Below are 12,600 nucleotides of genomic sequence, written 5' to 3'. Positions count from 1 at the left end.
ATTAAAAAATGTAAGAAATTAGTTTTGCCTTCCCACTTTGCACGTTTATTTAACTTCACACACCACAGGTTAGCTTGGTATTCAGGGACAAGTATACTTAATGTAAACGTTTGCCATAAAATCCTCCTGTATTAAATAAACAGATAACCAAGCTTTCAAGATTTACATATGTACATATTTAACATTATGAGTAATCAAGTTTCAGTTCATTGAATTAGGAAATGTTGTGATGAACAAAAAACAGAAGCATTGGAAATATTTATATTTTTGGAAACTAACACTCCATACACAATCCCAGTAACATTGTCAAGATAAAAGATTAGGGTTTTATTTGCTGGCTGTCTAATGCTGAGCAGGGAACCAAAAGCTTTGTTCCTTTTATTGGAACCGTGCAATGATTACCAGTGGAGGGCACCAAATGACAGATTAAACCAGAATCTCCAGGCTTCTATTCATTCAATAAACACACAATACATCATGATTTTATTTCAGGGCTGCTTTAATCGGAACCCATGTTAAATTTCAAGAATACAATAGTAGGTTAAATAATAGTGCTACTTAACCTCTAATTACCCATGTATCCTACAGTAAAAACTGAAAATGCTTACGTTAAACACCTTTCCAGCAATGTATCAGCTAAAACACTACACCTGAATTTCATCAAATAGACTTTATTTAAAAGCAGTAACTTTTTGATTTGCCTTAAGGCAATGAAAGCTATAAAAAAAAAAAAAAAAAAAAAAAAAAAAAAGGTGAGCAGAGTCTAATAGTAAACATGATAGACTGTCTTACTTGGGAGTAACTGAAATTAGACAACACAAAAAGTACAAAGATTCTTAGAGAATCAAAAGATTGCCATTTGGACTGGTGTAAGATGAAGTAAAGGTATGTAAAATTGATTTAAGTTTAATTCAACTACAAGGTTACCTACAGGTAGAGAAAAATCACACATACAAGCATTTTTAAAACAGGCATAAAAGGCAAATGCTAAAGCAGTAGTTAGTCCATTGTATGCCACCGCCTAGAATTTTCCTTTGCTAGATGTGCCTCAGTCTTTTCCTCATCGTTCTGACTGCTTCAGAGTTTCATGACCCTTTTGCAGATAGTGTAAACAGTTCAGCCCTTTAAAACTCCTTTTTGTTCAAAACCGGAGAAAAAAATTAATAAAAAAAAAATTATCCAGATAAAAAGATCCTCCCTGCCAAAGGACAGCCCATCATTAGGAAACTGAAGAAATGGGGTTCACAGGCGAACCCATTTGAGTTAGTACTTTGTCCAGCCACTGAAGAGGACCATGCAGATGCACTTCTATCCAGCAGGGGGTGCTGGTCACGTCCTGTCGATGATATTCCGCTCCCCAACCCTAAGGAGTAGCGTAACAATATTAAATAATTGTTCAAAACATAAACAGAGATTTAAGCATGTCAGTGTGTATTACTAAGCTAAAGTAATACCTTTACAAAACTCATGCGAATAGTGCACATCTTTGTGAGCTCATAGACAGCCTCAAATCCATGATTGACAGACTGGGCCAGCAGCTGAGCAAACTCTTGATTGTTGAAGATCTTGAGGCTGCAGCCGCTGGGGATCTTGCAGACGGTAGTGGGGTGGAAACCGTGGTGGAAGTTGCAGTTCCTGCTCTGCACGAAAATGCTGGTGTCACTCAAACACTCGGCGTACACCTCTCCTCCAACATAATACAAGTGAACACCTAAAATTTGACAGGAAGGAAAAAACATGCTGAATAAATTCAGAAACCTAGCATTAAATAAATGTAACTTTTTGTATCCAAGTACAAACGTGAATACAACTAGAAGCAATTTTATCCCTTGGAGTAAAACATAAAAATAAGAGCTCCTGTTACAGGGTACCATTACTTTGTGCATACCTTTGCCAATATGACGCCGAGTGTTCTCAATCGTGGAGTTACGGTTAACGTTGGACAGGAGACCCAGGCAAAAGCGATTTTTGTTGTTGGATGGATCAGTGAAACCGTCTACCAGCACGCTAGTAGAGGAGGCATGGTAAGCCTCACCGACACGATTGTTCAGTTCATAGTACACAATAGAGCACCAGTGACTTGGCTCTTCATACTCTACAGGCTGCACATCTGTTAGAAAAAAAGCGAGTGCTCCGTATCAAGAAAAGCCATACACACTAAATCAATTCATCACATAAAACCATTGGAGTACAATAACTGTATTGATTTTGGGAACATGGGCCTTGTTTTATCTTATTTACGATGCCATTCTTACCTCCTCTTGGCACTATGCTGTTGCCAGTGTCCATGGGATTAGAGCCATCCTGTCCCATCGACTCCTCTGGAGGCATGTAGGCAGGGGGAGGGGTGTCGGCTGGATAAAATAAGACACCGCAAAGAGAGCTATTAGAAGTGGAGAGCCAATACCCCTGAGTCAATGTTTCAATGGATCTGCACTGAAAGCCCCCTTCCTTCTACATCTTATGGACAGCTTTTAGTGTCTGATTTCACAAGTCCCTAACATGAAATGCCCATTTAAAAACCAACCCATCAAACAGCACACTTCCCACAAGCATATCTGGTTCCGTAGTGCTCAAGTAAAGGAGAACTTTACAAACAAAAAGCTGTTTAATTTTTTTTTGTCTTAACCTTATAAGTGTGATAAGCCATTATAGATACATTTTCTTTTGCTGAATTTCAGCAAACCGCTCTTCTATTAGCACAGCTGTGTTTGGGGCTGTCCCAAAATAATATTTTACTAAGAAAATGAGAATTAAAATGTTACTGATATCCAATGCTTGGTCAATTAATCATCAGTCACAACTTATATATACACACCAAACAGTAAGACTTTTTTTTTTTTTTTTGTTAGATTAATAATAGAGAGAAAGAGTAGCCTATCGATTCTTTAAAGAAATTTTGTTACAGCAGCAATGATGATGCATCATATTACAAAGATGCTGCAAAACAAAATCTTACAAGGACAAAACACCATTAAAAAAAGTGAATTATGAATTACCACATTATAGTGTGCCCACAACACCTATAAAAGAGTTAGGTAAAATGAATAACCAATACAAAGGAAACAGCTACATGTACATACATGTGAAGTGTTTGTCAGTGTTGTAATATTTGATTAATTAATATTAACTGTATCTAATTCACACCTATATCTAAATATTAATTGACCTAAAGCCAATGTGGCTATAAACTACACTGTTTACAGTGGAAGTTGCCATGATGTATTGATGACAGTCCATAAACAAACAAAGAACTAGTAGTTGAAAAGACTACTGTAAGCATTGACATTTCAAGCTGGAAGGCAAATTTTGGAGGATTTTACTGGCCGTAAATAGGGAATCACATGTTGCAGCTTCAGCTCTACTACAGCTTCGACTACAGGGGCAGATAAATCCGCAAATAAATCTGCATTAACACCACAGACAGAAAAAATTCTTAACTTTTTAGTTGTTGCCCTGTGAAAATCTATGGCAATTACACAATACTACATACATACAAGTGTCTCATTTTAAATAAAAAGTCATTTAAGTGTCCATAAAAAAAAGAAAGAAAAAAAAGACAGAGCTCCATTTATTAAGTAGAGTAATTAACATTAGTTTTTGGCCACTAGGTCTGTATAATTTTTCTTCACACCCTGGCCTCAACATAAATTGACAAATACAGGAAAAGGCATTCAGCTACAACAGCTTATATATATATATATATATATATATATATATATATATATAAAAAGCAATTCAAAGCTAGCAAAAAAAAAGCTAGCAAAAAAAATAAAATATAATATATATATATATATATATATATATATATATATATATATATATATATATATATATATATATATATATATATATATATATATATATATATATTAGAAAGTCTTCCACGATGTCCACGAATTTTTTCTTTTTTTTTTGTACCATTTCTATAGCGCTTTTCACAACAGACATCGTCTCAAAGCAGCTTTACAGAATTTAACAGTTAAGGTAAACGATGTGTATTTATCCCTGATGAACAGCCATGGTGACTGTGGCAAGGAAAAACTCCCTTTGATGTTATGAGGAAGAAACCTTGAGAGGAACCAGACTCAAAAGGGGAACCCATCCTCATTTGGGAGATATCAAGATCTATGTGTGGCAGCCTAAGGAAGGAAATAAGGGCTTTTGACATACCTGGGAGCTGAAAAGGGCTGGATGGACCCGAGCTGGCTGGAGAGTTAGGGTACGTGCCACTGCTTGCAGGAGAAGGTGGATATGGTGAATTTGGAGATATGGGGAAGGAGCTTCCACCGCTGTGCTGCTGGAAAGACTCGGGATAGGTGGCGTTCACAGGCATGTGTGGCTCATTGTGGCTCAGGTTGCGGAATTGCACCAAAAGGCTGTGCTGGGGGTTAAACTCACTGTGTCTTGGCACCAACACAGGTGGAAGCACTGAAAAGAATAGATTGACCATTTTAAGTAAAAAATAAAAAATAAAATCAACCAAGAACTCATTGATTAAAAAAGGTAATATTTCTTCTCACTATACATGTAAACAAAAATTCAGCTTCACTGAAAACTATTTTTTTTGTCCTGCATGACATGTAATATTTTTCCTTGAAAAGTTTAAAACAATACTCCCTGAACACTGCTTTTTCAGAGCAGTGCAAAACAGGTGTTTTATGGATCAAGAGGCCTTGAAAAGCCTAAAGGAATTAGCAATTTCCAACAGTCTACATCAATGCTAATTCAGTAACAAGAAGCACAGCTCTGGAACACTGCTTTATAGCAATCTGTTTCTGACTGTTAAGATAAATCATGTAGAGTGACATGCTTACCAGGACTTTCAACCCTTTTGTAGTGGTAAGGGTTGATGCAAACCTCCTTCTGTTTTGAGCCAAATGGGTATTCACACACCTCCAGAGGCTTGAGCTCATGGTGTGACTGCAGGTCAGGCCAACGCCAAACACGACAATAGATAACGTGTGGAAGGCCCTTCCTGTGGGACACCTGCAGACGACCATCAAGTGAACGAGGGATGGTCACACACTTGCTGGGCTGCCCAGGGCTGCTTAAGGCCTTCTCTAGGTCCTCCATAGCACCCTTCTTTTTCTTCAGCTTCTTCACCAGCGCATCCACAGCCTTTTCAGCCCATTTCTCCTCTTCATCTCCCTGTTTCCAACCAAGCAGTCGCTTCACTGCTGGGCTGGTGAATGAAAACAGGCTGGACATGGAGGTCATCGTGCCACGCTGCACCAGGAAGAGGGAGATGGACTGCTAGTCGGGTTGGACCGGGCCAGGAGAATGCCTGTTTTCGTTTGCGTGTATACAGTAGAGAGGTATTTAGAGAGTGGAAGACTTTAGCCTTCACAGCCAAGGACAGGAAACGGAGGCAGGACGCAGCTGCTGATGATCAGGAAGGCCTGCACTAGAGGGGGTGGGGTGGGGGTGGGGGGGTTAAGGGGTGTAAGGAGGTCACAACCACTTGGGAAATATTGCTATGGGCAAATGCAAGTGGGGAAATTACCAATAATTTAAACTGCTCCTAAACCAGTGGTGAACTGTTAGTCAAGTAGAATGGTCTAATCCATGCTAGAGACAAGACAGATCCAAGAAAATTGCAAATTATCAGTTCAGCACCTGAAAGACAATGAAAAGACAATGATTACATTTTACTACAAATCCAAATAGTACACCAGCTTTTGAAACACCTATGCAAAACACTGCTCAATTGGGATAAAAATGCTTATCATTATCAAGTTTATCATTGTACTTCCACAGCATATATTCTACCCCTTTCTAATCCCAGTCTCAATCAGTTTTAAAGAGGAGGGAAAAACATCACAAACCATTGATTGTGCACTACAAAGCACCCACAAAGAATCCCCTATTTGATTGATATTAAGCATTTTCAGTTTTTTTTCTTTTGAAAAATTCATGCTACAACTACCAAGAAGGCAAGAGATTTTTGTTATAGACAAGCCACTTTGCAAAACTATTTCAGTCAGACTTCTGTTTGTCTGAAAAGAAAAACAGGGGTAAAATAGAACATATCACCAACAATGTTTGCAAGAAACCTACAGCTTGGCATTTACACTGTGGTATTTCAACTGCTGTTATAAAACACACTAAAAAGCATCACCAAATCCAGTCCCATTTAAAAGTGTTGCATGGGATGTACCCATTGGCCATGTACTGGGGTGCAGTGTAACAGAGCACCATTGTGTTGCACTTGTAAGCAACAGGCTGCCCGTGCCCCACCCAGGGAGCTCTCCAAGCGAGTCAGCAGGACAGACAGAACACAGCTGCTGGAAAAGTCAAAAGCAGAGTCAGGACAAAAAGGATACCAGGCCACTGTGAGCCACTTCCTATAGCCACATCCCTTCCCCTTGACCTGCCCTCTTATGCTGCCAAACATCAGCCCCAACCCATCAGAACAAGCTGTTACTATTCTGAGAATCTGTGAGAATACTAGAACAGTAATAAGAATATAAACATTATGCAAGGAATAGCTTCTTTCATTGCAAAAGGTTTATTTCCCTTCATTGCTCCCCATGCTGTCCATATGCACCACTGGGGAGGTATTTAAAAAAAATTCGTCTTATCATCAGAAGAAAAAAAAGTCTTGGCCAGGGGACTGGGTTGGGTGGTATGTCATTCTCTACTCCCCCTGTCAATTAATACAACACTACTGAATGGTAAGAGTCTGCAAGGATGCAAAAGCAGTTAAATAATATTTTCCTCCAAGAGAATTTCTGTGATGAGGCATAAGCAGTATTTCTAAAGCAAATGCTTATTAAGTACCATTTTGTTAACGGCTACTTCTGTTTACACCCATGTTGATTTGATGATGCCTGAAGTACCTAAGAGAACAGCCCAATATTTAGTTTGGGGGATTTTTTTTTTTTCTGGGAACTGGCATGTGATCTAATTAGGGAAATGTGGGAATTGAAACAAAATAATATAAAAGAGATCTTTATACAAGTTATATGTGCTGCCACAATACAAACCAACCTAAAATAAATGTATTTAAATCAGCATTTGGAATAAATCATAACTGTATAGGCAGTTTGCTAAAGCATCTTGTAAATGTTCTTAGACCTACAGTCAAACTTCTTTAGTGTGTCGAATGCCATGCTTGATTGATAGTACACACTGATCGATCTACTCTCTAAACTGCCAAATGCTTTCCAAATCACATTAAAAGTATATTGAACATTTGAAAATAACATTTTAGTTGTTTCCTTACTTCATATTCCCAGCTTTCCATTTACATAAAACGTTTGACATTTGCTTTAAATTATCTAGCAAGGTACAGCCAACTGTTATATTTGAGAAATCCTTGTTTGAGGCTACAAGAGCCACGAAACTTTTGTTGTTGCAGCTGCTTAATGCACACTAATCGAAGGCATTTACCTCTATTGATTTTCCCACTCTTCATGGAAGATCCCCCATCCTGCTAAACCTCATCCGCTTGTGTAGGCCTTAATGAAACCTTAATGAGGTAGGAAAAATAACGCTTGCAGCTGAACACTCTGAAACACCACCATTATCTACAAATGCAGAGAACTGACTTATATAGGCTATGCATTTCCAAAACAAATATCTAGCCCTGCTCTAATCGCATAAGCTGTGCGACGTGCACTTGCAAGTCTTTACATCATAATGAATGGGTAAATAATAAAATATATAAATATATTTTTTGAGGAGAGATCATAACTAGTGAAGACTAAAATGTAGTTGATTTAAATAGGCTTTGTTTTATTGCTCTTGATACAACACCTTTGTCTTTGGAGATTTGCATCATCCACACAAGTGGGGGGCTGTGCCCTTTTCCCCCTCTCACAACACAATTATTACAGCCCTACTACTGTTTTGACTGAAGGAGAAACAGCATTTCAAAAAAGCATGTGTTTTTTTAGTACCTTATTACTACTGTGTAATGTCTAAAGGCAATCTGTATTTTAATATCTGCATAATAAAAGAAAAAGAAAAGAAAAGAAAAGCTAAATTGTAAACAAACAAAAAAAAAAGTTATTATTGATTTATATGTTTATCACTGACTTTTTGATTCAAACCTCAATAACTCAAATAGCCTCTAAATATCAACTTAATGGGTAGTCAGTCTATCAGTGAAACATTCATAAATAAAAAAAAAAAAACAAATAAATAGAACAATTTAAATTGCGAGTCTAACAAAAACACTAATACCAAGCACTCGACTGCAGACGCTCACCATAAAGTAGCACAAAACGTAATATTTCCGCAGCTTTGACGGTACAAGATAAGCTTGATTAAGTGAAGTGAATTGAATAACTGCAATTATGCATATTAAATCAAACCAAACTAACTGTCTACAATTTTTTGTAACAGTACAGGACAGAGACAGGCTGTTGTGTTATCGGGATGCAAATAACCAATGCAAATTTCAAGGAAAGAGATTAAAAAACTGTGCCAGGCACATCTGCACAATGTCCTACCAGAACATAACCTAAAACCTTTCTACCCCTTCACCCCCTTACAGCGCAGCTGCCAACATGTGATGGGGAAAAGGAACTCATTGGTTTTCATGTCTCGAAATAAGCATCATTACTTCAATCAGTATAACAGATTCAGAGAAAATCCTATTCTATCCGCATACACGTATCTTACACATGTATCTGAAAATAAAATGAATTTATATGGCTATGACTGACAGGAGAGTGTCTGCCATCCCTCCCACACAGACAGCAGTGCCAGTTTTGTTCTTTAGACACCCAGCTGAGAACAGCTGTGGCATTGTAGGGATTAAAACGTGCGACCTCCAATCAATAGGGTTCACACTTCTGTTGCGGCAAGTGAGAGTCAGGATTTAACAATCGTGCATCATCATGAAATACCACAAGCCATTTCTCACAAAGGGTTTCAACAGCGCACCGATAAGGTTTGCTGAAAATAACTTTGAGAACATTAATATGTGTCTGAAAAAGCACAAATTTGATCAATGTGAACCTGTACATCACTGTTTGGGTAGAGTTCAATTCAGTGACTGTCTTTCATTGACTGCACATTACCTTCTATAGTTCAGCTCCCTGTCATTGCAAAAAACAGATGGCATGCCATATGTCGAGGAGAGCAATCGACCGATTTTACAATTAAACTAACTGTGCAAACAAAACGCATACATACACAGAGGATCCAAAGCAGTCCAAGCTAACAATGATGATCTAAGAGGGTCAAGATTGTGCACAACAGCAAATTCTTAATAAAATAAAGGTGACTTTATGGGATTTTAACCACCAGTTTGCACTAAACATGAACGTATACGTTGTGTCAAACCTGAATATCTGATCAAGAGAAACCTTTCCACCACCCACTGTACAACCTCATCTGCAATGTCACACCTGGGAGCCCTTGTTCACTATCTTGCACCATCAAGACCTACTATGCATGAATCACTTCACACAAAGGTGTTCAACAGAGCACTGATACTGTTCATGTTCAGGACTGGGTGACAGATTATTTTATTATCTCACGTGTCTATTCATATTTATGAGTGAAAACTAAATAGCACAAATCTTTTCAATGACAGCAAATTAAACTAAACCCAAAGAGAGATCTGTTAAGGCTTAATCTATCAATCTATATACATACATACATACACGCATATATATGGTTGAAAATGCACTCAGATTTTGTTTTTCTGGACAAAGATTGTACCAAAAACAATACTGTATTCCTGGGATTTCGATGATTCGATGAGATTTTCGAACCAAAGAAATGAAGACACCATTTACAACATTTTCCCCCCAGCAAATAAATAAATAATAAAGAAACCTAAATAAGTGTTTGACATCACTAACACGAACAGCAGAATACTTTCTGAAACGAAAACACCCAAGTCATAAGAAGAGCTAATAAATACACCTATACATTTTGTCTGGATAAGAAATAGCTGGAGGTACGAAGAACAAACCTGTACTGCTGAGATTCAGCAACTGCTCAACAAAAAAAAAAAAAAAACCCAAAAAGAGACATTTTAAACTAAAGCATTTACAAAGCAAACCAATAAGTAAATAAGCAACACTTTCTGAAATAAACTGAAGCTGTGCATCAAAACCGCAGCACGAGCACGATACTGGACGCGACGCGCCACGACACGCAGTGGAGCAAACTGTCTTTAACTGTTAGCTGCCGCTTACCAGCAAAGCCGCTGCATTTCCCTACACCACGCCGTTCAGCACACGCCATGTAAACCATTCAAATAAACCCCAAACTCTTTACATCCGTCCCTCACACCCTGAAAAGAAGTCTGTCTGTTAACCAACTCGCGCTGTCCGACCAGTCCCAGTAATGCTAGGTCTCCAAGCTAACTAGCCGTTACCAGGCTAAGTTCGTTGTCCAAAAAAAAAAAGTTAGTTAGCTAACAAACCCGGTAAACGCGCTGAACAATTACCAAGTATTTCGGAAAGTTACGAAAGTGCCAAAACGCACATGATGTAAAAGAAAAAATATATATATATATTTTATATAACTTTACCACAGTCTCTCAACTACAGGACGGGATAGAATAGAATAGCTAGCAAGAAAAATTAGCAAAAAACCATCCAGGGAAAACTTTTCTCATTTCACCCCACCCCCTGTGGAAAACACCAGAATAATCCAACTAGATTCAAATAAAAATGCCCGAATACACCGATTTTTTTGTTGAATTATGGTCAAACGCATACCTTTCGGTAAGATCACAGAGTCTCTCAAGCTTTCCTCTGTTTTCACGCACCGACATGAAGCAGGATTTTTGCCCTTTTTTTTCGCTCCTCTCCTGGCGTCAAAGAGGCTGGAGCCAAACAACTCCAGGCCGTATCCCTCCGCCTATATGACAGTCAACCTCTGCTACTCATCATTTTTATTTGGTGTGAGTTCCGGGGAAAGAGGAAAGTTTCACAACTCCAGGGTGAAACAAATAAATGAATCACTAATGACTATCGTGTGAGAAAAATTAAATACCTTTAAAGCGGAAATTTTGGAAGTTGTTTTTTTACGTTTCTGCCTGGAAATAAGTCTTTCCGAACTGTAATTGTGAGCTCTGATTGGGACTGAACTGTTTCTGCAATCTCAGGGATCAGCTGTGTGTGTGTGTGTGTGAGGTGATCTAGTTGCAATAAACTACACAATTTCAATAAAACAAATTGCGGGAAAACTACAGAGGTTACTTTAATATTTACAAATCCTTTCCATTTATTATAATAATAATAATTATTATTATTGTTTTTTTGACATTGCTTGCTGTGCTTAATCACCATAATAACATCGTTGTATTAGATATTTATTTAGATAATTTGTAGTAATTTAGATATATTATAATAATTGTGTTGTAAATTGATGGCTCATGTTCCACGCTGCAGGTCGGTACAATAGCACAGTCGAGAGGCACTTTGGCGGAAGGACACGTTTTTCTGCTCCACTCTTTCCAATAGACTGTGTGAGGTGTTCTGCAGTGTGTGACGTCACGAGCTTTGGCTCCACTCTGTCTGGCTTTGAAAACTCAACAAGCAGGCGACCAATGGCGAGGAGTTCCGGACTACACACACACACACACACACACACACACACACACACACACACACACACACACACACACACACACACACACACACACACACACACACACACACACACACACACTATTCATTTTCATTGATTGATTTTTATTTATCCAGATTTTGAAGGCAGTGATAAGTACCGAGTAGTGATATCTGTGTGTGTGATCTGGCTGCTTGGGTCAAAATTAAATTCAGTTTTCAAACCTATTAATCTGTGAGCTCTCTCACACACACACACACACACACACACACACACACACACACACACTCACACAAACTCTCACACAACAGCTAGCCTCATTTGCAACTAAAACACAAGCAACTTTTTAAAAACATTTATAGCATTTCAGTACATTTTCAAGAATCAATAAACACATTTCTCCTTTCAATTATAAAAACTTTATTATATATTGCTTTTCAACAGCCACAGACATTCCACGAGTCTTTCTGTTAAATATTTTAATGCTTATTAACTTTATCCTAAACAAAAAATAAAATAAAAATGAATACACAGCCATGTTGTGAGGCTTTATGCAGAAAAATATCATAAGGAAAATCCAGATTTCCCTCCCAACCCAGATTAAAATTGATAGATAGATAGATAGATAGATAGATAGATAGATAGATAGATAGATAGATAGATAGATAGATAGATAGATAGATAGATAGATAGATAGATAGATATTCCTGTTTAGATCTGGAAATGAGTGCTTTAAAATCCACAGTATTACATGTGTTTCAAGCTTTTTCAAGAAACCAGTTTATAAGTCAAACTTTGTATTTTTATTCTCACTTTTTAGTAAAATCACAATTTGTTGGTGTATTTTATGTATGGTTACATAAGTTACCATCTGTTTGTACAATTATCATGTATATAGAAACAGTATATTATTTTGCTATGTGTTTTTTTTTTTACCTTGTTAATAAACCTTAATGTGTAGCTCTCAGATTCCCACCTGACTGTAATATTGTAAACAGTGTATCGTAGGGTCATTGTGATCTTTTAATATGAATTGTGCAATATTATACTTTTTCTAGA

At 37.6% G+C, this 12,600-nt stretch overlaps 1 protein-coding gene and 1 long non-coding RNA gene across 3 annotated transcripts; both read right to left on the bottom strand.

The window, feature by feature from the left end:
• Positions 1–481: 481 nt before the first annotated feature.
• smad5 (SMAD family member 5) lies at positions 482–10,858 on the bottom strand. 2 transcript variants are annotated; one of them, XM_083560119.1, is made up of 8 exons: positions 10,689–10,847; positions 5,507–5,619; positions 4,818–5,407; positions 4,174–4,431; positions 2,256–2,354; positions 1,889–2,110; positions 1,455–1,711; positions 482–1,363 (listed from the first exon to the last, which is right to left on the bottom strand). In XM_083560119.1, the coding sequence occupies exons 3-8, from the start codon at positions 5,218–5,220 to the stop codon at positions 1,220–1,222; spliced, it is 1,383 nt and encodes a 460-aa protein (XP_083416245.1). In that variant the 5' UTR covers positions 5,221–5,407; positions 5,507–5,619; positions 10,689–10,847; the 3' UTR covers positions 482–1,219. The 2 variants fall into 2 exon arrangements, with proteins under 2 accessions (XP_083416245.1, XP_083416244.1); XM_083560118.1 differs by having other exon boundaries at positions 4,818–5,619; positions 10,689–10,858.
• On the bottom strand, positions 2,608–3,484 carry LOC310736556. The gene is made up of 2 exons (XR_014536575.1): positions 3,170–3,484; positions 2,608–3,136 (listed from the first exon to the last, which is right to left on the bottom strand). It is a non-coding gene; the product is annotated as an uncharacterized lncRNA (long non-coding RNA).
• Positions 10,859–12,600: the final 1,742 nt, after the last annotated feature.

The sequence above is a fragment of the Silurus aristotelis genome, assembly GCF_946808225.1.
Source record: "Silurus aristotelis genome assembly, chromosome: 14".
Taxonomy (NCBI): Eukaryota; Metazoa; Chordata; class Actinopteri; order Siluriformes; family Siluridae; genus Silurus; species Silurus aristotelis.
The sequence above is the reverse complement of the archived record's forward strand: the minus strand, read 5'-3'. Positions and strand labels throughout refer to the sequence as shown.

Coding starts and splice junctions, on each gene's coding strand:
- smad5 (XM_083560118.1), bottom strand. CDS start 5,220: ATGACCTCCATGTCCAGCCTGTTTTCATTCACCAGCCCAGCAGTGAAG. Junction 2,111..2,255: donor CAGCATAGTGCCAAGAGGAG/GTAAGAATGGCA, acceptor TTTTTCTAACAG/ATGTGCAGCCTGTAGAGTAT. Junction 1,364..1,454: donor TTCGCATGAGTTTTGTAAAG/GTATTACTTTAG, acceptor GCTACTCCTTAG/GGTTGGGGAGCGGAATATCA.